The sequence below is a fragment of the Solea solea genome, chromosome 17 (genome assembly GCF_958295425.1).
Source record: "Solea solea chromosome 17, fSolSol10.1, whole genome shotgun sequence".
Lineage (NCBI taxonomy): Eukaryota > Metazoa > Chordata > Actinopteri > Pleuronectiformes > Soleidae > Solea > Solea solea.
Genome location: NC_081150.1, coordinates 3,428,770 through 3,453,716, shown reverse-complemented (window position 1 = coordinate 3,453,716; position 24,947 = coordinate 3,428,770). Strand labels below are relative to the sequence as shown.

Sequence of the window (24,947 nt, the reverse complement as noted above, 5' to 3'; positions counted from 1 at the left end):
TCTTTTTTTTTAAACAGTGGATGGAGAACCACGACTGCACAGAGGGCTCTGTCTACCCCTGCTGCAGTCAGTCCACCTTCCCCTACAAGTCCGACGTCTTTGAGTTGTGCATCAAGAGAGCCATTATGGAGCTGGACCGGAGCACTAACTACCATCTGGACAGCAGGACCCCCGGACCCCGCTTTGATATCAATGACACCATCAGAGCCATAGTGTTGGAGTTCCAAAGCACCTATCTCTTCACTCTGGCTTATGAGAAGATGTACCACTTTTACCTCGAGGTAGGGCCCTTGGTACTTCACATTATAGAGATGTTAAGATGTGTTTGCTGCTTCGAGTCTCCTGACGTGATTGTGTTTCCGTTTAGGTGGATGCCTGGATTGCAGAGGAGCTGCGTTACGCCCCCACGGGCCTGAGTCACGGCTGGTTTATCAGCAACCTGGAGTTTTACGACCTGCAGGACAGTCTGTCCGATGGCACCCTGGTTGCCATGGCGCTGTCGGTGGCCGTGGCTTTCAGTGTCATGCTCCTGACCACCTGGAATGTCATCATCAGTCTGTACGCCATCCTCTCAATCGCTGGCACCATATTTGTAACGGTGGGCTCCCTGGTGCTTCTGGGCTGGGAGCTGAACGTCTTGGAGTCCGTCACCATTTCCGTGGCAGTGGGTCTGTCAGTGGATTTCGCAGTCCACTATGGTGTGGCTTACCGACTCGCTCCGGAGCCCGACCGCGAGGGGAAGGTGATCTTCTCCCTCAGCAGCATGGGCTCCGCGATTGCAATGGCTGCACTCACCACCTTTGTAGCCGGAGCCATGATGATGCCCTCGACTGTATTGGCTTACACACAGCTGGGCACATTTATGATGCTGATCATGTGCATCAGCTGGGCCTTTGCTACCTTCTTCTTTCAGTCCATGTGCCACTGCCTTGGACCTCAGGGTAAATGTGGCCAGATTCCGCTGCCCAAGTGGCTGAACTGTCCGGCTTTCCCCTTGGACGTGTCTGAAAACGCCTCCACTCCAGGGAAAAGCTCAGGCCAAGCAAAGTACCAGCTGGACAGCAGGGGCGGGCAGGCGGAACACTACGAGTTAGAGCCACTGGCGTCCAGTCAGAAAACCGAGGACAAACCTCGAGAGGAGCAGGAGGCCTGTGCTCGGCTTTATAATGGAATCCCCCCTCAACACAACGCCCTGTACTCTCACATCCATTACAAGAATAGAAGTGAGACTGGCAGAGCCAGCGCTGAGAACGGGTTTGTCAGGTGCCAGTACTCTCAAAACACAAACTGCACGTGTGGGGACTCCTCCCCTCCTCACCTGCCACAGCAGTTGCCCCCGCACACCTGCACTCAGCCTCCCCAGGACTCCACTTCCTGTCCTCCCACCCCTCAGCTCTTTCCTCGCTCAGGAAACACACCGTCGTGCAAACAAAATACTTCCGTCTTACCTCCAAACCTGGACCCGGTCTACACACACATGGAGTGTCGCATGCACTATATACACTGTCACCCCGCCCACTTCCACCACTGTTCCCAGGGAAGAGTGGCGCCCAGGCAAGGACCTGTGCACAGCTGCCATCTCAGGAAGTACTGCGTCCATACTGCAAACCTGCAGGCGGCTTCAGCACGAGAACAGCAGTCCACAGGACCAGATCCAGCCTCTGGTCCAGAGTCTACGGGACAGGAAGAAAATCATAGACCTCAAATAAGTCAGTCGACTCACTCTCAGTGCCCCTCCCCCTCGCCGGACTCACCGCACACAGCTTGTCCTGAGAGACAGAAGGCGAGGGACTGAGTCCATTGTTGTGGTGATAACCATTTATCCTCCACGACCACAGAAACAGCAACGCACATGGATGCTTGTTGTAAAATCCCTGGCAACCAGGAGAAGCTCCAAAAGTATTCCCGTCACACGGGAGCAAAGTGTCAAAGAAGAGTGCAAGCGGACCTCGGGAAGAGAGCGAGCGAGCGAGCGAGTGTCCTCAGCCTCGCCAAAGAAGCTCTGCTTGTTTTAACAGGACGTTTTAAAGTGAAGTGGAATTCAGCTTCAGAGTTTAACTTGCCAAAAAGTGCCTCCTAATCCAAGTAAACACTTACCCCCCCCCCCCCGTGAGAGCTTATGTCGGCGATAAATAAAAATCCAGAACCTAGTAATTATTAAAGAAGAAAAGGAATGACACATTCAATGTCTCAGTGTTTGTTTGCTGACCAAGTGCCTCAGTGTGTTTCATACAACGCCGCACGCCCTCGTGCCACATTATGTTTTAGATTTCTTCCATAAAGCTCCGTCACGATCACTTTTGTCGTCTTGCAGACTTCAGTGTTCGCCGTACAGCAGCCGACAGTAAATATGGTGACGTGTGTGCAATCAGGATTACATGTTGTCAGGTATCACCACACCGTCTTCAACAACAACAACAAAAAAAAGAGGGAAACAACACGTTACATGTTTACAAGCTGAAGAAAACACTTTTTGTTGTTGTTTGTATTTTATGGGAGCTCGTGTTCAAGTCGCCACATGCCTCAGATAAAAAGATGTATGATTAAAGTGTCATTTTTTATCACCAGTCCAGCTGTCTGCTATTGTCTGCTCTGTGTGCGCACACATACACATGCAGCACACACACACAGACACACACTCAGGCCATACAATGAGGTGAGGCTCAGTTGACAGTTGTGTAATCGCTGTGATAATAACGGCGTTCACCTGTTTCATTGTCTCATAACTGTTGGCGCCTGCACTCGTATCTGTTACATCTGGCCTGAGGTCGCTGCCTGGATTTAAACAGGATCATGTAAACTTTATTTACACAAGGCGAGAAGATCGTGTTTTATTACTGACTCGGATACGGAAGCTCGTTTTCAGGATTTCTACTCAAGGACTGTTCAAGTTTGAAAACGGGTGTGAGAACGAACTCAGTATATGTGGTCGACCGTTTATTTAAAAACACATTTTATTTCTTATCTGTTACAGCAGAAATGTGCATGTCTGGTCACTGGTTTGCCTTTTTCTCCCCGTACAGTTTCAGAGTACGTATTTTTATGACATCACTGTAAATATTCCTCCCTCTACGTTTGTTTTCAACGGAGCTGGCGTTTCGGTGTTTTTCAATTCTTGCCTTTTGGAAAAAAAACTCTGATGTTTACGTGTGTTCGGCCCCACGCTCGCTCGCTCGGTCTGACTGTCGTTTCCTCTTCCTCGCTTCCTTTGAAAACAGGTTTCTCTGCTTCTTTTCCGTCTGCTCTGCAACGACGAACGTCCAAAATAACACTCATCAACACAATCATAATATTAATATTAATTACTCATTTAAAGCCCGTTCTGTAACACCCGATAGCATTATAAACTGGTAAACAAGAGCGCTATAGTAAATGAATCGCAACATCATTACATGCATGTTATTTAAAACATATTCTCATGAAATTTAAAATAAAAGTTTTGGAAAATTTCTTTGGGGACCCCAATTTTTTTTCCGTGTGACCCATCTGTAGGTCCCGACCCAGTGTTTGGGACTCACTTGGGTGTACCTACAGTATGTGTCACTAACTGATCTGCCTCCCTTTATGTTTTATTATAATAATCTTTGTTATTTTTTTTACAGGTGATTTAAACAGCTGCACTTTGTGTAACGAGGGCGGAGCTTTGACATTACCTGCCTCCACCAGACTCCGCCTACTACTCCGGAGTTTCTTTCTAAATTATTCTGAAAATACTTTATTTATTGGCTATAATAAAAAAAGTGTTTCAGAACCAAATTACACCCTTTAGAGAAATCGTAACATGAAGGAAATGCTTCGGGACTTTTTGTGAGAATATTAAATAAAGGAGAGCAGAGAATATTCTTGTTCCGTTTTAAATTAGCTCTGGTTATTGTGGTTAGCGTTGTTGCCTCACAGCGAGAAGGTCACGGGTTTGAAACGCAGAGATTCAGATTTAGAAATACTTTATTGATCCCAAAGGGGAATTTGTTTTTTTCTTTTCCAGCAGAGAACAGAAAACAACAGAGACTCAGTCTCTCACCTAAGATACGTACACTCAGATGTTAATTAAGCTACGATACACTAAACAACAAAGATTATACACATTCAACTATTTACCTCTGTTTCAAATGTACACAAACTCAATAAATTAGTGTTAATAATCAGATCAACTGCATTAGAAAAGTAATTGAATCTAAACAAGTGGACTATAATAACCTAATATATACATTTATGGCACTGAGGTTTGCATGAGCTCCAATTGAAGGTAGACTGATTCATCAGTTGGGCCAATTAATCTGACTGTTTTAAAATAATATTTGTAGTAACGGATTATTATTATTTATTATTACAAAATTAGCATTTTTGTTCTCCAAATCTATATTTTCCATGCAATTTTTTTCTGTTTAAGTCTTTGGATTTAATGCACTTATTATTTAGATTTTACGTCTCTTTTTTAATGAAAATACTGTATATGACTGCACTGCAGAGCGGATATAAAATGCAGATTAGAGAACCAAACCATTTGCTGTTGTACAATAACTAAAGGCAAGCAATTAAATAAAAAGAAAGAAATAAAAAGAAAATTGGCTAACTATATGAACTGAAACAAATCTGTAACAATTGCCCTGATTTCTAAAAATCAGCAGCAGTGATCACAGAAAAAAACAATATCAAACACATTAAAACACAGTGGTGTAAATAGGTCGAGCAAAGTCAGCTCCAGATTTAATCCCAATAAAATAACTTGCTCTGTCGTCACCCTCCTCTTCCTCACATATACTTCACACACTGGTATAGTGACATTAGATTAAGACGGAGCGAGAGATAAGGTGACTCTAATTATTATTATTTGTTTCATTTTCTACACACTCGGGTCAGTAGAACCATATTTGTGAAGAGGCAGCTCGTACCACAGTTTGAGAACTGTGGGATTAGTACCTTAATAGATAGATTGTATGCACACAGGTCTGTGCAACTGTTCAATAATCTGCTCTGTGTGTGACACAAACACAAACACTCCCCCTGATTGAGTCGTCTCTCCCCGAACAGCTGACAGATGTAGACATAGCACCCCCTCCGCTTCCTTTACCCCCCCTCCCCCCGCCCCCTTCACTTTCTCCCCCTTTCTTTCTGGTCACAAATCCATTCTGAGCAAAGTGCAGAAAACACCTGTTTCCTCAGAGCTCAGCTGGGAAAAGAAGCAGCCGTCGTCACCCGATCGTCTTTCTGCCCCCCGTCTGTGCTCCAGCGTGGAATGCAGAGGCCGATCTGCTCCCACTTTGAGTTTATGATGAGTTCCACTGTGGGTTAGGCCCGTTCTCCCTGCCTTTGAGTTTGTCATCTCTAATTGACTCCTGGTTTGTCTCATTCAGGGCTTCAGGAAAGTCTCCACAGATCAGACATTTCGCCGATTCTCCTTTGATGTGGGATCTCGGCAACTAATCTTCCGACTGTTTTCAAGGCCTGCTTTGAAATCTCTAATGTGCCGTTTGATTCTGCAGCCCAGACACTTCACACATTCGGCGGGGATTTCTCTGGAAACGTAATTAACCAGTTTCCACGTGAAAGGCCACTTTTCAGACGTGGTTTCAGACGCAGTAGCGTCCCAGTCCGATGCCGTCAGAGGCGGGAGGAGGAAAAGTACCACGCTGCTTTCTTGCCAGTCGTTCCCCCCTCAAAACCGTCACACCCTGTAACCCACAAACAAACTCCCATAAACAAACAAGCCATATAACACACATTACACAAGCCACGCTGGGCTCAGTCGACGCTTCTGTGCTGAAGGAAACCTCTGATTTTAAAAACCCTCACGGCTCAGACTCGTGTCGCCCTCAGATCCCTGCACCGAGGACGAGTCCACCCCCCCCCCGGTGAGGATCCCTCCTCAGGCTTTGCGTGAGCATCCCTGTAATTATATTTACTTAAACAGAGGTCAAATATTAACTATGGCCGTGGGGCAGGGTTTATTACATTCCCCCTGCGAGGGAGAATCATCTCAGAAGCATGTGTGTCTGTTCTAAGTATATTCTGCAGGCCTGAAATAACTGTGAAGAGGCCGCGGAGCCGGAGAGCTTGTTTACAAGGTAAACATTTGCTTCCACTTTTCAAATTAGATCTTCGGCGGCGCTGCTGTAACGGGGCCAGATTCAAGGAAGTGGAACAGTTTTTTCCTTCTCTCTGCTCAGATCCGCGGAGGAGCTCAGGGATTCTGTTAATCCCTCATCTCCGCTCCATAAATTTCCACTCACAATAACCAGCACTCATTGTCAGTCGGATGGATGTCATGACGCCGCCTCGCCGTTTCTATGGCAACATCAGGTGGTCATTTGTGGCTTTAAATCGGTTTCCAATGTGCAGATATTCTTATTCTCATTTTTTTATTTTAAACTGATGCTCACACACACAAAATGCAAAACACAGAGACAGAATCATTAATATTAACATACAGATAAAACTGTAACATAATGATAAACATAGAAATGGAAATTATAGTAAAGAGAACTTAGATATAACACATGAAATAAAGTTCCTAAGTACAATCACACGTGTTCTATACACATTGAACTTGTCTGCACCAAATATATATTATATATACTGTACTGAGGTCATAAAAACATTATTCATTTAATCCAATCAATACACGTTCTAAAAAGTCACATACAGTAAAAAAAAGTTAAACAGTACATTAAAATTAATACACACGAACGCTCCCTCAGTCAGGTCTGATAGTATTACCTGACAGAGCTTGAACAAAACACTTTCTGTTCATAAAATCAACGGCAAAAATGACCAAAAGTTACACACTGCAGCTTTAAAAACAATGAAAATACAAAAGTGTTAAAAAACACTGCTAAGTTAAGTCAAAGAATCAGAATTTCTACACTTTTTGTGTGTCTCACTCTTAAATAAAACCACCAAAGGACATTTTCAGTCCCATAAAAATGGACTGTGTCCTTGTAGGACATACATCAATGTAGTGTGTGCAGTGTATAAGCAGCAGGGGCCCGAGGACACGCTGTAATGTTGAGAGCAGCTGTCTCATAAAGGCCGGGAGGACGGCGGCGGCCGCCGGGGCCAACAGGACGGAAGCTTTCCTCTGCCCAGTGGCTTCCTGTTTTCAGACAACACTCTCTCTCACACACACACACACACACACACAAGTTGAAACATGAGAGGAAACTCAAGTGACCTCAGATTCACTCTCATCTTACTGAGTCTGCTGCAGGAGATCATGTGACCAGCAGGAGTGGTGACGGACACACCCAGTGCACTTAGAAACACACTTAAACTCTCACTAATTATCACTGAGCGCTCACTGATCACCTTTGACTCCCGTCATATCAGTGACAAAGTGGCTGACCTGCGCCATCTAGTGGGGAAGTAGTGCACTGTATGTGTATGGTGCAGGTTTTGTGATGAAAATAAAGAATTCTGTAAATATTGGCAGTTCATCAACACTTCCATCCATTGAATCAGGAGTCAAACAGAGGAGGAGCTAACTTTATTTTTTATTTTTTTTTAAAAAAGCTTATTGAAATAAACAAAAACAAAACAACACTTTACAGAGCATATTTGGCAATTTTGAGAATCAATTTCCACATCAGTCACACAGTCGGTCATGGATAAAAACATCAAGTCCAGAATGTAATATAAACATATATTGTACAATATATAGTATACACAACATATACAATAGATATAAACATAATTAAGAACACTAAATATGTAATCAATAAGTACCATTACAGACATTAACAAAAATGATGTTATTGCCAACACTTTTAAGCCATTTAACATTATACATATCACCAATTATACACGTTCAGTGTCACGTCAACAGATGATTATTATTATTATTATTATTATCATTATTATTATTTATTATGTAAGTGGTAAGTGACATATAATGAGCTGGCAGTGGATTATAAATCGTGCTCCAGTGTTGATCTACAGATTTTAATCCTAACTCGATACAAAAGTGCCTGTTGACTATGTGTATGTGTTTTATTAGTAACTACTTAGTTAATTAGTTGACTATTTCTGATTAACAGTATGTAATCAGTAATGTGTATGTATTGTAAGTATAATTAGTTGATTGGTTGTCAAGTAAACATTCAATCATAAATCCTACTCTTGTGTCAGGACGATGGAATTAAACACTAAACTGTTGCTATGATACCGAATACTAATAGAGGGAGTCAACAGTAACAAAATAAAGTGTTATCTCTGACATCATGATTCACATGCTTTCAGATTTCTGTTTATTAAATGTTTTTTCAAGCTTTTAAACCTGAATCACAGTCTGATTTCCTTCAGCTCCACGTCGTCCTGAGGTCGGATGTCGGGCTGTGCAGGCTGATGGTGTCTGTCCTCTGCTTCTATCTTCTTCATCTTGTTGTCTTTGAGTAGCTGTGTGATCAGTCGCTCGTAAAACCAGTCCAGGTCCTGAGGATCCTCGGGCCAGACCAGGTACTCTCTCTTCTGAATCAAGTTCCTAATGGCGTTGTACTTCATCAGCTGGTAATGAGCCACCTTTGGATGTGAGATTCAGGTCAATAGGTAAATAAAAAAAGTGCAGGACTTAAAAGCAATGTTCATTTCAAATGATCAGAAGTCTGCCCTCTGCTGGTGAACAGTAAGCACTGCAGTGCCCATGATTTGTGACTGATTCTGTCTCTTTCCACAAGAAGAGAGCAGACGGCGTAAATGAGGCTGGAACCTGTTTTCAAATGTAGAAATATTGTTATTGTTTTAGTTACAACATGTTTGTATAAGAGTATCGTTGTGTTAAAATGAATAAGGTTTGGGTTTAGTAGTCTTTAAAGAAAAATCTTTACAGAACTGCAGTGTTTCTACAGATGTTATATCAAAGGCTTACTGTGCCTTTCTGGTATGTGAAGGCCACCGTAGTTCCCTGATGTGTTTAGGAAAGGGAGGAGTGAGCAGAGGAATCTTCTGTTGGTTACAATCTACAATCTCATCTGAGGAATTTTCCCATTCTCATTGTTTTATATCAACACTGTTTCTCATCTATTCATCCATCTATTCTGCTTTATTCTCCACTTGAGGCTAACGCAAGGAGCCGGAGCCAATTCCAGCTGATTTGTGGTGGAAAACAGGTCGATTTAGAGTTCATCTGATAAGTATTGAGTATTTAATGATAACACATTATACAAATACAACAAAAGCCCCACCTTAAACTAAGAGAAGCATACTGGATCATGTCCTTTAGGGAACCACATCCCCCTAATGTCTGACCTCATCATTTTTGTAAATGCATGTTTTTGTCCTTTGATGTTCAGATTGATTGTATATGATCATCTGAGTTGATTTACAGGTATAGATTTTGCTTCTCTCTTTTGATATAAAAACTTTAACTAATGTATATATATACATATATGTGTATATATATATACACATATATGTTTATTTGTTGCTTTTGCCACATTTAACCCCTTGTTTTATCTCTTCCATGAGCTTTAACATTAGCGCTCCTTCTGTCATATTGTATAATTTAAAAAAGTTGCTTTACTACTTTATGCAGTTCTCTAATGGTCTGTCTCTCTAATCTACATTTTATATCTGCACTGAATTGAAATTATTTACATTATTTTCAGTAAAAACTCATGTGTAACTATTAAATACATGAAACAGCTCATCAAAACACTTTTGGATTAAAAATTGAGGTTTTAGTGACTTAACAAGTTTTCTGAGATGAAAAATGCATAATATGTAATAAGTGACAGATTAATAAATAATGCAGATTATAAAGAAATTAGAAATTAGATTAAGAAATTAATCTACCTGTAATCCTAAAACACATGCTCACACATGGCAAACTCCATGCCATCGCACCACCGTGCGGCTGTCACATAACTTCTGTAACTCATAGTGATAAATCCATCTGATCCTGGGTTTAGTCTCTGTCCGTCCATCTGTCCTCAACTGGACTGATGTCTTTGGCTCTCACTGACATTAGAATGAGACATATCAGCCAAATGGGCCATTTAGACTCTAATTTCAGAATAAAACAACCAGAAATCAGAGAAAATATTGGATTTACATAATGCTTTCAATGGTTTCTGCCATTTTCACCAAATGTTTTACACACCTTCCCCACCACCAACAAGATCAGGATGTCGGTCAGCTCCTCCAGCATCCGACTCTGGGCCACAGAGAACGCCTCCAAGCACCAGCCGTCTACAGGAACACATCACATTGTTAGTTTCGTTCATGTTCGGTTGTAATCTGGTAAAAACCAAAATAGAAAGACGAGAGAAAGACTTGAGCTGACACAGTTAACCTCATATCTCATATCACAGCGAGTAAAAAGCTCTACCTTTCAGGAACTCCTTGGAGATGATGCACAGCGTCTTCCTGCTGCCCCAGACGGCACTTCTGGTGTTGGTAAGGTGATCCTCACCAGGCAGAAAGTCTCTGGCCTCAAAGCAACAGTGGAAGATGTTCTCCTCCGAAAACTGGTCGTCAAGTTTTTTCAGCAAAGCGGCCTCTACCCACACATAGTCATTGTTGCTGAAGCAGACGAAGGCGTCGTACTGCAACTCCTCGACAGGAGGCGCTGCTTTTGGGCCCCCGAGAACCCTGCCAACCATCTTTTTGTAGAGGATGAATATGTGCCCGCGGAGGCGAGCGTAGACAATCCCACTCAGTGTGACGGTGATGACGAGGAGGGCAGAGGCAATGAAGAGGACGAATTTGAGATATTGGACAGCCTCGTCATCGTCCACCTCACATGGTTCCACCATGGCGGTGTAATTCACCAGTGGAAGGTCGCGGAGAGCAGCTGGAAACCCACATCTGTGCGTCTCAGCGGGGCTCAAGGTGACATTCGTCACATCCAGCCACTGCAGGAAGCTCTCCAGATGACAATCACAGTGAAAATGATTTCCTTCCAGACTGAGCGTGGCGAGGGACTGAAAGGTCATGGGATCCGGGGAGGCCAGGAAGTTGTTTGAGAGGACTAGGCTTTTCAGGCTTAATGGAAAAACGTCCACCTCCAAAAATGTCAAGGCATTGGACGAGAGGTCCATCTCTTCGATGGAGCTGAGGCCTCTGAAAATCCCTCGGGGGAGTGATGTGATTGAATTAAAGCTCAAAATGAGACCAAGAAGATTATTGAGACTATTAAAGAGATCGAGACATTTCCCCTGTTCCCAAATCATCTGCAGGGAACTGTCATGAAGATCTAGCACTTGCAAACTGTTATTATACGGTAGTGTATCATCCAGAATAGGTTGGCACCACTTGATGAAGTTGCCACCGTAGATAAAATACTTCAGATGCTTGAAATGATTCACTACGTCATAAACGTCCTCTAAGTTTGTCAATCTGTTGTCGCTTAAATCCAAATGTATGCTGCTCAAACCCAAGTCAGCAATGCCGTGCAGGAATTTCAACTTGTTGTCATTCAGGAAAAGGTATTGTAAGTTTGGTAATAATGCCGGGGAACCAAGGCCTCGCAAGGAGTTTCCTCTCAGAAATAACGCTCCTAAATGAGGAAGACCACTGAATGCCTTGTATCCCAGTGCACCAATGTGGTTATTAGACAAGTCTAATATTCTAAGCTTTGTAAGATTGGCAAACGTGTAAGAATACACTTCTCCGAGCAGGTTGGACGACAGGTTGAGCATCTGTAAATGTCCCTGAAGACCATCGAAGGCATTTCTGTTAATCTGATTGATTTTGTTATGGGAAACATTGATGATTCTCACGACCTTCAGGGCGCTGAAAACGGCCTTCTTCAAAAAGAATATGAAGTTTTTCGACAGATCGAAAACGTCAACCGTGCTGTTTGCGAGGTCTTCAAATGTGCTTTCATCTGGATCGGCTAAGTTGTCGTGTGAAAAGCCTTTTCCCATGTGTCCAGAGAATGTAAGATGAGCAATGGGAGTCCCCTGTATTGCTCTGAAAAACAGTCTTGTTTTAGTGACGTCGAAGCCGTTGCTGGATAAGTCGAGGACTTGAAAGGCCATGTCTTTGAAAGGGTTTCCACAACCGGTTCCGTTTTTCTCATACATTCTTCCTATGGAGTTAGACGACAAGGTAAGGAACGTGAAGTATTTCCCCCGAAAACCAGCTAGATCCTCTTCACACAGTCTTTCAATTTGATTCAATTTGAGGTTTAACGAAGTCAATCTCGTGAGTGTGGAGAAAAACAGTCCAGGTCGGAGTCTGGTGATTGTGTTCCCAGAGAGCTCGAGCAGTTCTAAGGAGCGAAGGGGCTGCAGGTAGTTGCCCTCCAGTATGGAGTAACTCAAACCACAATGATCTAAAAAGAACACTTGCAACTTGTACAGTCCTGCGAATGCCCTCGGCTCCAGCTGAAGTCCAATGTTGTCACCGAGAACCAGCCTTGTTAGTTTTCCTTGCCTGAGGAAAGCATTGTTCCTGATGACGAGCTGCACTTTCTGCGATCCAAGGTCCAACTCTGTCAGCTGGTCATACGCCCTGAGGGCGGTGCTGTTGATCTCACTGATGTAGTTCGATTCCAGGTACAGACTGGTGATGTTGGGAGGAAGAGCAGGAACCCAGTACAGGCCTCTAAAGGCACAACCAGCTACAGAGCCTCTTAAGGTGCACGATGAGTTCCCTGTGGTCACCTGCAGGATAGAAGTCATTTATTTGGTGAGCTGAAAATTATGTCAACTCTGTAGTTACAAAACAGGGAGGAAAGAATTCTTACGGTCCAGTGTGTAACGTTTAGTTCCTGTACTTGAGAGAACAAGTGTATCGTGTCAGCTTTTTATCCACAAAGAATCAGCAGTTTGGAAGTGGGTCCCAGAGCAGATCAAAAACCTAATCTTTTGGTTTATTTCCATGGCAGCGTTGCAGCACCACATAGAGGCCTGGCATATATACTACAGTGTTAAGTGGTTTTGTTTTGGCGGGTATGGAGACATTTCTTGAAATGAACAAAAAAAGATGACACAGAGAATGTTCTGTTTCTGTGTTGATAATAATGATAATAGTGAAAGTGCATATTGTAACAAACAGAGGGCTCCTTCGCTAACTTCGCCCTTTACCAAACACGGTAACGTACAACATCCCGGAAAGGAAGTCTTTCCTCTGTCTATTTTGCATGAAAACTTGCAGTGAAGCTGGTTTGTCTCTTCAGGCTGCTATAGAAGCTTCATACCACAAGATGGCTCCCTTAAAACAAGGCCCGTGACTAAAGTGAATTCAGACTGAAAAGGCTTCTTCTAAGGCTACAAACACCAAACTTTTTTCATTTGAAAGCAGTTATAAACTTATAGTGATATACTTATATATCATATTTTTGAATTTTATGGACATTTGGACAGTGCCACATCTACCCGGATGCTTGAATATGTAGCAAAGCTACGAGGCAGCATTAGGTAAGCTACTCAACGCTACATTAGTATACCTGTGCGTTATCTGTTTATATTCAGTGTGTGGTATTTGAATATATCTGTAGGACTGGTTTATTCTTATTTTTTTTATGTTTAGGTAGTAGAGGGCAGTATAAACTAGCTAAATGGTATGCTGCTGTAAAGTAGTGCCTTCATGCGCCTTGTTTAGATTAACATTTTTACACATTTCCTTTACATTCATCCATGATTATCTATTAAATCTGACTCCATAACACATTTTCAGTAGAATTTCCTGTCATATTATATCGTGGACTTTAGCTTCTGTGGTGATTTATTTCTTCTTCAGTCGCTACGTTTACAGCTTATTCGAGCTGCGATTCAGGCAATTGGACAAACTTGCCGAGGAGAAATTTGATTTATTGACAGTGTACGTCTGACTCTGCCTCCATAGGTGGCGCTGTATCTCTCTGGTGCTCTTGAAACAGTTTCCTGTTTACCTTTTAGTCCAAACTCTTCTCCATAACTTTTGCTCTCACCAATGTCACTCCGTTGTTTGTTCTGAAAAGTCTGACTCCAGTCTGTTTATGTGTATACATGCACGAGTAATCAGACTTTGAATCGAATTATCTTAGTATGTTAGTCCGACTAAGAATAGTCAGATTTTAATCCGATCACATGTTTAAATGACACTCAGAAAACCAATCTACTGTCTTAGTCCGACTAAAATTGGAGTTTAAACATGCACGTAAACACACTCACTGTCGCTCACCTACATCCTTTAATATTGGACAGAAATATCTAACTGCAGCACACAAGTTCAAACATAAACAACTACTTCTGAAAGTTACACCCTGGACCTTTAAAATACTTGATGCTGTTCCCTAATAAGAAAAAAATTAAAGATAATAACTTGACAGGAAAGTGAAGGAGCATATTTAGAATTTAAATGAGCTCTGAACTATTAGTGTAATCATCGTCAGATTAGGTTTAGATTTTAACTTATACATATAAAAAATGAAAGTGTGACTCATAGCCTACCTGTAGGTATAAACCACTGAGAACCAACTGAAGGACCGGTTTCCACATGTTCTCCTCACGAGACCTGCACAGAGACAGGATGTGATGTTACTGCAACAGCTAACCAACAAGTTACTAGTGTGAGTGAGGTCAAAAAAAGGAAAAAAGAAAGCGGCTGTTTGCTTTAACAGGTTCATAGTTCAGTGGTGCAGAAACACTGTTCACTCAGTACACAAGCGCTCATCTACGACACAGGAGCTTTTGATTATGAAGCTTCGCACAAAGAGTCGGCGTGTTATGTGTTTGCTTTGAGCTAATAATACACGAGACGTGCAGGCAGAGGTCACACTGACGGAAATGAAGTCTCCAGAGTTTCATATCTTTCTATGGCAGAAGTCCCGGCAACTACTGCTGATGATTTTTTGGCCCATATATTTATCCAATGGTCTTTATTCTCATAACAATACAAGGACAAATGTCTTATCACATCATTACAGTGTCCAACTATGAAACTGTCCTTATTCTTCTTGTGGGTGAAGCTCTGGACAAAGAGCTATGATCTCAAAATGTCACTAAAATCCTCGCCTACTGCAGCTTTAAAAACCAGACAAATCATCCCGTCACTCTAAATCAAGGATTTCTGGATCATGCGATTGTAGCCATCACCATGATATTACAGCATATTAAAAATAATCTATGCTAATTTGATTTATTGATTTTTACAAAGTGCAGCTCACCTGTTTAATCATGCCATGTTGTCATCGTGTTATCTTCATTTCATGATCATAAATGAATGAGAGCCCCTCGAGCTGGTCTTCAAAAAGTGAAGTGGTAGTTACACAATGCAGGATGTTTTTAAAACAGCACACTGGTCCAGTCGGAAATGACACAGGCGTGTTTACACAAGACCGCCAGGTTATATAAAAAAGGATTAAAGAGAAGAGTGAATAAAAAGTCAAAAATGTTGAGACAGCCAGGTTATATAAAAAAGGATTAAAAGTCAAAAATGTTGCTTCTTCTTGTCTCAGCCGCTTCTTTGCAGTTTCGGTGTGACTGCTTGTTTGGAAGGGGAGAGATTTTAACCTGTGCTGCTCTGCTGCTGCAAAACAGGGAATAACTTCAGAGTTCCTCCTGCAGCAGGAGGAGGCGGTAACACACACACACACACACACACACCCACACACACATTCTTGTACATCATTCTTCAGTTCGGACACTCAGAGATAATGTGTTTCACAACCCCTTACCCTTATCTTCACCATCACCCGTCATCCCAAGGCACTAGTGTGAACTATAGCTCTGCTTGGAGCTCCCTGATCACTGTAATCCTCTCTGGTATGTGTCGTATGTACAAAACAAAGTGTGGGATTAAATCATTAATAGACTCAATCTGAGTTGACCTCCTCGTCCACATGATCAACTTCTAAATAATAAATATAAAGTGTATCTGCTGCTGTGTGACCTGAACACACCTGACTTTGATTTTGATTTTTGCCAGAGCAGCAGGAGGAATGACACAATTTCCCATGTGTCTCAATCTTGTCTTCCTCTTCCTCTTCCTCTTCTTCACAGTGGGAAACACTCTGAGCCGGTGGAGTGTTGCAACTAACGATGTCTCCATACCAGAAACCAGGTCAGTACACGTCCGTTTTATGTAAATAACCTAAACTAATATCTCAACCCTGAGTCGTTACCTATGTCAATATTCTTCTGAAACAGCCTTTTAACATCTTTTTAAACTAATAACACTGGTGATGTGTTGTGACATTTCAAAAACACTATGCTCCAACTGCTGTCATTAAGAAGAAATCAACAGTTCATGACATGACTCAGCTAAAATCCTGTTCCAGCTTTTATTCGACCACTATTGGACCTACACCAACACTCAGTATAGTATCAGCTCATCTCTAGTTAAGCAAACAGGCCTAACGCTGAGAGAGGACCCCTGAAAACTGCTTATTACCTTCATCATTTTCTAGTTTCTTTGTGTGTGTGGTTGAAAACATGGCTGACATGGGGACACATTTCATTTAAACCTAATTATTAGGTTTATAACAAATGGAAGGCCACTGACTAGGAACTCAATGGTAATAGATATTTAAATCATTTCACAAAACCACATTTTCTGCGCAGATAATAAAACAATGATATATAATATAATGCATTTTCCTTTTCAAAATGATTCATGACTGACATTGACATTTAAAGTGCAAGTAAAGCGATGACAAAAATCTTTGTTACCTCACGAGAAACTGTTACTAACCACCTTAACAAGTTTGAATGGTAATAAAGTCACAAAAGAGACTCATGAGGAGCCAACTTCTGTAGTTCAGACTGAAGCAAGCAAACGTTGGGGTTTCGTCAGTGTTTGTACAGAATATAAATATAAATGCTCCAGTACAAACATGCACAGAGCTGTTTTTTTATTTTTATTTTTATTTTTATTTCCTTCCCAGATCCACGTGACTCAGGCTCAACAGCAGCGTTGTAAATATTAATATATAACTAAACTAAACCAGTGGGGGAAGTATATTCCAAGCTGGTTGTGATTTATTTCAATGTATACAAACTCTGATATATAAACTCTTCTCAAATATGTTTACACCTGCGTTTATATTCAGAGTTTTTCTGTGGTCCTCCAGGTAAGACATAAATCTCCACACTGCAGAATTCACTGTTACATTTCCTGCATTCAAATGAGTTCTAAACTTATAAGACACTTGATGAATCAGACGTAAACACAAGTAAGTAATAGTTGTTGATCTATAAGGTCAATATTGTACATTTACAGGACAGAACGTTTGTTTTGCTGTATTTTAAAAAGAAAGGAATTAAAAAACACATTTTGTTTTGTTTTTCAGCTGCAAGCAATGATTATTTTGGTTATTGATACTTTTTTTTGACTAATTTGTCAATAAATCTATTAGTTAATAACCATAAACACCATAAACTCAGTTTTCTGTAGAGAAGCAAACGGAACACATTTTTATGACATAAAAACGCTCGAACCAATGAATCGTTATCAAAAACAGTTGACGATAAATGTAATAATTGGTTATTAATCGATTCATCAATGCATTCTTGCAGCTCTAATAGTGTTTAACCAACCTGTGTGTTTATTATTCACTTGTTTATTTTCTTCAATTACAAACCATGTGTGAGGGGAAAACACACACACTGCACTTCACTTTTTCTTCCACATGGTGGCGCAGTCAGCCTGTGTGTGAGGCAAGGATCGTCACACAGGGGAAAAACAAACACATTCTCATAACTGAACAAATGTTCACACACAACACAAAAGAAAAGTTCCATGTGGTTTTTATTTCACTGGATCTGTTGCATGAAACTGCAGTGAGTTCAACAAAACCTTTAGCTGTTGTGTTGTGTATGTGCGCTTGTTTTTTTATCTGAGTTTATTATAGTGACCTATGACCTCAGCACATCTGTGTCTCCGTACCGCTCAGATGTACATTCACACATCGACCCCCATGTGGTGCTCAAGCCTCAAATTCCAAAATCCCTATAATATAATATAATATAATATAATCTAATCCCTGTTTTGCTCTGCACAGACTGTAAACATGTCATGTTATGGGCAGCTTATATCTTCGTTTAATGTTTGCGACACAGTTGGAGAATTATGCCTTTGAAATTGTTGGACATGATCAGATTTTTTAACAGATTTGACGTTTATGTTAAACGACTGTACTGGAATTGACATCTCTTGTAAAAAAAAATTGCATTCAAGTATCATTTCGGCAGGACAGCGGCCATTTATTTACACCGATCTGCTCGTTGAATCCTTCTATTTTTGACTTGTTCTGTGTTTTATGAAAACCTGAACCTGAACTCGGACAAATCTGCCAGTGATGTCATTTTGCTCTGCAGACGCCGTTTTGTCCGACTAACAGAATCTCCTAAAAAAAAAGGGGGGGGGAGGGGGGGCAATCACAAACCCCTGGCGCCATCACTGTACACGTCAGTCTGATCATTGGTCTGATCGATTACAGATTGTGTTCAGAGGCAATTACTCTTAGAAGTGGGAGGTGACGACACTCTCTCCAAAAGCTGAATACTTGCATGTGAGAAACAGTAGCTATTGTTTACTGTGGAAGCAGAAGAAGAAGAAGTCGACTGAATTCGACTGAACACTGCACAGGCCAAAAATACTTAGTGCACGAGTCCGTACGCACGCCACAATCGGATCATTTCATTTTGCGTCCATGTAAATAACGCAATTGTAAATTCCAATCTGAACTTTTTTTTTTTACACGTAAACACAGTTAAACTAAGTCTAATCTAATCCTTGCATTACATCAGTATCTTGTGGGAATGCTGCGTCATGTTCTAACTCTGTTACACAGCAATATCTGACGTATGATTTTTTTGTGCTGTACCTGACAGAAAAAAAAAATGCAATTATCTATTTATTCCCTGAAATGATTTAGCTCAATATCAAAGTACAAAATTTGCCACTGTTGTGTTATTTTTCCCCTTATTCATAATTATGAGGGCGCCATTCATTCACTTGAGCCCCAGCCCCCTGAAGTGTCTGTGCAGGGCCTTACATTCACTTTCTTTATCTCCCCCCCCCCCCCCCCCACACACACAATGTTCATGTTAAGTGTCACTCGTCACGTGGTGTAAGCCGTGATCCTCGCCCTCGTGAGCCTTGAGCGCGCCTGCGCTCTGCATCTTCCCTGTGCGGTTGAGCAGGTGATGCAGCAGACAAACCACCAGCACGATGAAGAAGGTGGTGAACATGATGATTGCGACGAAAGCTCCGGTTGACACTCCTGAAGGTCTCCTCGTGGGGGGTACATACGCTGTTGTTGTTGTTGTTGTTGTTGTTGGAGGAGGAGGAGGAGTCGACGTATCTACATAACCTTCGATTATTTCGCACCTGTACTCACCCACCAGCCTGTATCCACGATTGCACGAGCACAGGTAGCCACCGTATGTGTTTTCACACCCTTGGTCACAGTAATAGGATTCACACTCGTCTATGTCTAAGCAGAAGGTTCGATTTCCTCTCTCCTCCGCAACGTAACCGTCGGGACAGTAGCATTGGAACGGGTCGTTGGGGTCGCACTCGGCAGCGCACTCCTCCTCCCCGCAGTGAAGCTTACACCTGTGCAGGTCCTGCGGGTCCACTTGATACCCGGGATAACACGAGCACGTGTAGCTGCCGGGAGTGTTGGTGCACATGTGCTCGCACGGCGCGGCCGCGCACTCGTTCTCATCCGTGCACAGCGCGCCACTGCTCCTGTATCCATCCTTGCACACGCACATGAACCCGCCCACGGTGTTTACGCACACAAACTCCTCGCCGGGACACTGCCGCTCATCCGTGCAGTCGTTTACGTCCACGCACGAGTGGCCGTCCGCCGCCAGCTTGAAGCCGTGGTCGCACGTGCACGCGAAGACGTCCCCGTTCTGGTAGCAGGCGTGCTCGCAGCGCAGGTTTAGGCACGGGTGATCCGGCAGCACCTCGCAGGTGACTTGGTTTTCGGGGCTGACGTTTTGTCCCGTGGGACAGTAACACGAGGGAACGTGTTTAGGGTCCACTGCGCATTTGTACTCGCAGCCGCCCTCTGCGATCTCACAGTTCCACGGCGCCTGCAGCCACTGCTGAGAGAAACACACGTATTTAGTCTCTGATGGCACGCGGGTGGCGATGCTTCCAGGAGGCAGAGACAGCAAGTCCTCTCCTCCAAGTCCCATGGGGGTCATGTAGGTGACGGACTCACCCTCTGCAGCCGGGAGGCTTTTGCACGGCTCAGTGAAGCTGTACTCGCAGAGAAACCCGAGCGCCTGCCCGCCACATGGCTCCTGGGTCCATTTAAAGTCGTTCTCTCTGGAAACTGAGACGCAGCGATGAGCAGAGCAGCTGCTGTCAAAACTTGGCGCCCAGTTGGAGAAGTCGCTCTGACCGTCTTTGGTGACCCACTGGAAACCTCTGAGTCCATCCGCAGCAGCAGGGTCCGAGTCTGGACAGCCGCTGCTCAGATGCAAACCGATCCAGAACCGCCATGTTGTGTTTCCCAACAAGATGTAAAGCATATCGTGTGACACGGAGGAGCGCACGGTCATTAAGTGACCGCGGTTGTCACTGCATTGTTTCTGGGCTGTTGTGAAATCGCTCGGGTCCTTGATCACAGCGAAACACTGGTTCCCAAAGCAGTAGCCGCTGTTCGGCTTCGTCCCGCCGGCTGTTTCCAGCAGAATCAACAACACGGCAACAAACAGCCCCGTTACATCCTTCATCTTTAAACCTCGGCGTGTGCTTTGACTTCCAGCGCACTTTTCCTGGATTAAACTTGTTTGTTCCACAAAGTGTTTGGCGCGCATGTGCTATAATCCATCAGCTCCATGATCCACGCAGAGGAAGGAAGTCGGTGTTAATCAGCCTGCTGGGCCGCTCACTCGCTCTCTACAAACTTTCCCCTCAGCTCCGCGGACCACATCCCCAATTACGCATGACTTTTTACGCACGCACGTAAAAAGACGCGAGCACGCAAGGGTCTTTTTTTTTCCATCGTAGCCCCTCCCAACTCTACTCCAGATAAAATGTCAGTGGAAGCAAGTAGTTCAGTGTCAGTGGGGTCGAGTTTAATGTGTCAATCAGAGTGGAAACAAGAACAGAAGACAACAGGGATTCATCACCTATATCAACTACGAAGAGTATGTTCTTAAAAACAAGAACACAAATTATTTACAATAAATAAAAAGTGCCAGTATAAAGCACAAAGTACATTTTCAGAGTTAAAGTTACACTAAAAGAGTTCGATTTGTGTTAAAGTAACAATTAAAGAGTTGGATTCAACACAGTTTGATCTTATTTGGAATTTGATTTATATTGTCTCTTTTTTAGTTACTGCAAAATGAACAAGTATATGAGCAGTAACAGAATAAGTAAGTGAACTAAAATGAGTGAATAGATCCACAAAAGCACCGTGGACATATACTGTATATAATCATGCAAGGCAGGACAATCAGCTGTTTTAGATGTGTTAACTGAGACAGAAGTTCAGCTTTGAAAATGAAAATGTGTTGTTTCCACTCCAGTTGATGCAGACGCTCTGTAGCCTCCTTATCCTAGAGATTATTCTAGACTGTAGCTGTAATATTGAAATACACAGGTAAATAATAAGAACGTGTAGTTTGTTCACTGACAATATTTGATATCCCCACTGTTGTTGTTTCACACGTCTTGTTCGGTTTTGTTAAGCTTGAAAATTAAAAAACTTTGAGGAGTTTTTCAGCGTCTATGAAAAGGTAACGTGACGCCTGCGGTCGTGGAAAAAGGAGCAGAAGTGTACACGTGAATGAAGGAAACACTATTTCAGAACAAAACTTTCACAACACTGTGAGTGTTTATTCTTTTCTTAAATTACAGTTTACAAAAAGGCTATGATACATAGGAAGTGCATGGCTCTGTATGTCAGTGTAAATGCATTAGCAGCGCAGTTTCAATACATTCATGGTTTTTTTGAACTCGCCTCTCGTGACGTGCAGGTCACACAGAGGAGCTGACGTTACATTCAGTCTCGTGTTAATGTCAGTGGTAACAAAGTACACAGCTGTGGCACGTCTGCCTTCATCTGGCACACATGCACTGTCTCGTTTGCTCATGTGATCGACTTTGGACACTTTAAAATGTGGTTTTTTGTCAAAGCTGTAAAATGAACGATGCTCACAGTCATCACGTGAACAGCATCAGGTTCCCTTAAACTCACTGGTATCTACATTCTAATGTATTTTGCTTTTGTTTTAGCCAGTTTATCTAAAGAATGTGGAGGAAAAATAATAATAAAAAAAGATCCAAAGCATTTTTCACAACTGCCTCAAAAACAGTGGCAACCAGTGCATCCACGGGAAAAATACAAAAAACAGTGGTGGTCCAGTGTCTTAGTGTGTTTTAGACTCCTTTTTATAAACAAGTTAAAAGTGTGACTTTATCAAAAGATAAAAAAGGAAGCTTGAAATAAAAAGGCACATTGAATGTTAAACAGCCGTGTACATGTAGACAGTGTAGACAAACAGTTGGGAGTGGTTAATCCATTCACTCCTGTGACATGTGGTGTGCAATTATCTCTTTAACCAGCAATTTTTGATGAAGTGATGAGATGTTTGGTCGTATAAAATGTCAGAAAACTAAAAAACAAACTTAAGTTTTAATAAAGTGTAAAATCATAGAACTCCTTTGTGTATTTAAAATTGAATAAAACCAAATTAATTTAAAGTTCATTTAAATTTACTAGTCAACTAATAATCATAATCATTTTTTAACATTTTGGAGGAAAATGGAACATAATCGGACAAAAATGATTACACCTTCCATTTAGTACCATTACATACACATTAAAAAAAACACCTTTTGTTTCTTATATAACATTCTTCTGAGTGAGAACTCAAAAATGATCCTCACCAGCTCACTGTGTAAATCTACACATTCAGAAACAGTGTCCTCCTCTTAAAAGTCTTATTTTTGAATTCATTTGATTAAAAATGAGAGATAAATCGTCTCCCATGAACGTGCCCTAACAATATACATGTGAGTGAGTGAGTGAGTGAGTGTGTGAGTGAGTGAGTGTGTGTCAGTGGTGCGTTCACAGTCTCGACAGGTCGTTTTTGAACTGCTTGTCGACGGACAACCTCTTGTAGGTCTCTGTGGTCACCTGCTGCAGGTAGAACACATTTATGTCCGGGGCTTTGAAGGAGGGGAGCTCCACGCTGCGGCAGCGTCTCGTCATGTTCCGCACCACGAGACACAGCAGCACCGCGCACAGTGCCAGGAACATGCTGATGCCCAGGACGCTGCCGGTCTTTATGTAAGAGGGCAGCGTGACTGGGTGAGAGCTGCTGTGTTTTGGGGGTGGAGAGGGTGAGTCATCCCCATCCTCCTTCTCCTCATCCTTGCCTTTCTCCTCTTCCTTGCTCTTCTCCTCTTCCTTGCCCATCTCCTCTTCCTTGTCCCTGGCCGCGACACACCTGCCTTCCCCGTGCAGCTGGAAACCCTTCTTGCACGAGCACCTGTAGCTGCCAAATGAATTTTCACACTTGTGATCACATGGCCCCGACTCACACTCGTCAATGTCGGTGCAGTAGTCCATGTCGTTCCTGTGGTCTTTGATGAAGCCGATGGGACAGAAGCAGTTCAACACCTTCTCGCCCTTCTCCTCCTCTGAGATGCACTCAGCCACACAGCTCTCCTCCTCGCAGAGGTGTAAACACTTGGTGGGGTCCAGGGGGGACACCTTGTAACTCTTCCTGCACGCACACACATAACTCCCGTTGGATATCATGCACCGCATGTGCTCGCACTTGGAGCATATGGAGAAATCCACGCACACGCCGTCCTCTCTGTCGTAGCCGTCTTTGCACGTGCACTCGTAGCCTCCGTCCATGTTCAGACACTCCTCGCCCGCCCTCGTGCACAGATTGCCGTCCTTGCACTCGTCCACGTCCACGCACCGCTTCCTGTCCAGCGTCAGCATGTAGCCTGTGGCGCATGTGCTAGCAGTAGAGTCGCCCCCCTGTGGCTCGCTGGCGAAGGTGCAGGTGATGCTGTTGGGATGTAGAGTTTTTCCCGTGGGACAGGTGCAGGTGTTGGTTGTTCTGTTGCAGCTGGGATCGCAGCCGCCCTCCAGCACCTCACACCTCCATGGAGCCTGCAGCCACCTCCCTTGAAAACACAAATACTTTGCGTGTGGATGTTCAGCACTAAACTGAAACTTTTCCACCACAGCGATGGTTCCTTCTGGATGATTTTCCGATTCTATGACCTCCAAACCGATGTGTGCAGTGGTGAAAGTCACCAGCGTGTCTGCAGTTGTCTGCAGGGGACTGCAGGTACCCTGTAATGTGGTGCGGCACAGAAACCCGTCCTGCTTGTTACGGCACTGCTCCCGTGACACTGTGACGTTGTATGGCCCGGACATGGACACGGCGAAGCAGTGTTGACCCGCCGCTGCTTCGTCCACCGGGCTGTCGGTGCTGTTGCTGCGCAGCTCCAGCCAGTAACTACCGCTGCTGCCTCTCATCAAACCCGGGAGTGACATCTCTGCTTCCCGCAAAGTGAGTGCGAGCAACTGCGTGTTGGGGTCTGTGCAGCCTTTCTGCGCACCCGCAAAGTCCCGCGGCTCACGGTGGAGCCACAAACACGAAGCCCTGTCGCAGCGTATGCGCTGGGTCTGCGCCCTGTCCTCCAGCCCGCAGAGGAAAACCACGCACAAAAGCGCAACTCGCGTTACAACAGTCATGATGTGAATGTTAGAAGAAGGAGCGACGATGGTTTAAACAGATCCAAAGACGATTCACCGACTGAGAAACTGAACATAATCCCCATTTATAAAAGCTCACAGTCGAGGAAGGAAGTTCAGTCCTGGCCAGAAGTTTTTTGCCCAGCACTGATTGCTCAACCCCCAACTGTCCGAGCTGCTTATCAGAGAGTCTGGCCCACACACACACACACACACACACATACACATACACGCGCACGCACGCACACGCAATAAATAAAAATCGTCATTCTCGCCCATGAGTCAAGATGATAAATGAAAGGTTTGTCCAACAAAAACAGATTCAAACTCT

The 24,947-nt window shown here is 43.3% G+C and overlaps 4 protein-coding genes across 5 annotated transcripts in view; 1 reads left to right on the top strand and 3 right to left on the bottom strand.

Annotated features, from left to right (window-relative positions):
* The window catches only part of disp1 (dispatched homolog 1 (Drosophila)), a 96,655-nt gene extending 94,085 nt beyond the window's left edge, over nucleotides 1-2,570 (top strand). Inside the window, exons 11-12 of the mRNA XM_058613186.1 lie at nucleotides 18-281; nucleotides 368-2,570. Of these exons, the coding sequence (XP_058469169.1) occupies nucleotides 18-281; nucleotides 368-1,795 (1,692 nt within the window). The 3' untranslated portion in view covers nucleotides 1,796-2,570. The remainder of the gene's footprint in view (nucleotides 1-17; nucleotides 282-367) is intronic.
* A 5,078-nt stretch (nucleotides 2,571-7,648) lies between these two features.
* Nucleotides 7,649-15,444, bottom strand: LOC131443503 (toll-like receptor 5). 2 transcript variants are annotated; one of them, XM_058613188.1, is made up of 5 exons: nucleotides 15,089-15,444; nucleotides 14,373-14,436; nucleotides 10,322-12,602; nucleotides 10,094-10,182; nucleotides 7,649-8,514 (listed from the first exon to the last, which is right to left on the bottom strand). In XM_058613188.1, the coding sequence occupies exons 2-5, from the start codon at nucleotides 14,418-14,420 to the stop codon at nucleotides 8,278-8,280; spliced, it is 2,655 nt and encodes an 884-aa protein (XP_058469171.1). In that variant the 5' UTR covers nucleotides 14,421-14,436; nucleotides 15,089-15,444; the 3' UTR covers nucleotides 7,649-8,277. The 2 variants fall into 2 exon arrangements, with proteins under 2 accessions (XP_058469171.1, XP_058469172.1); XM_058613189.1 differs by lacking the exon at nucleotides 15,089-15,444 and having other exon boundaries at nucleotides 14,373-14,718.
* A 2,208-nt stretch (nucleotides 15,445-17,652) lies between these two features.
* LOC131443896 (thrombomodulin-like) lies at nucleotides 17,653-20,828 on the bottom strand. Its single transcript, XM_058613961.1, has one exon. It carries the CDS (start codon nucleotides 20,700-20,702, stop codon nucleotides 18,972-18,974), a length of 1,731 nt encoding a protein of 576 aa, XP_058469944.1. The 5' UTR covers nucleotides 20,703-20,828; the 3' UTR covers nucleotides 17,653-18,971.
* An 880-nt stretch (nucleotides 20,829-21,708) lies between these two features.
* LOC131443897 (thrombomodulin-like) lies at nucleotides 21,709-24,792 on the bottom strand. The gene has a single exon (XM_058613962.1). It carries the CDS (start codon nucleotides 24,614-24,616, stop codon nucleotides 22,964-22,966), a length of 1,653 nt encoding a protein of 550 aa, XP_058469945.1. The 5' UTR covers nucleotides 24,617-24,792; the 3' UTR covers nucleotides 21,709-22,963.
* Nucleotides 24,793-24,947: the final 155 nt, after the last annotated feature.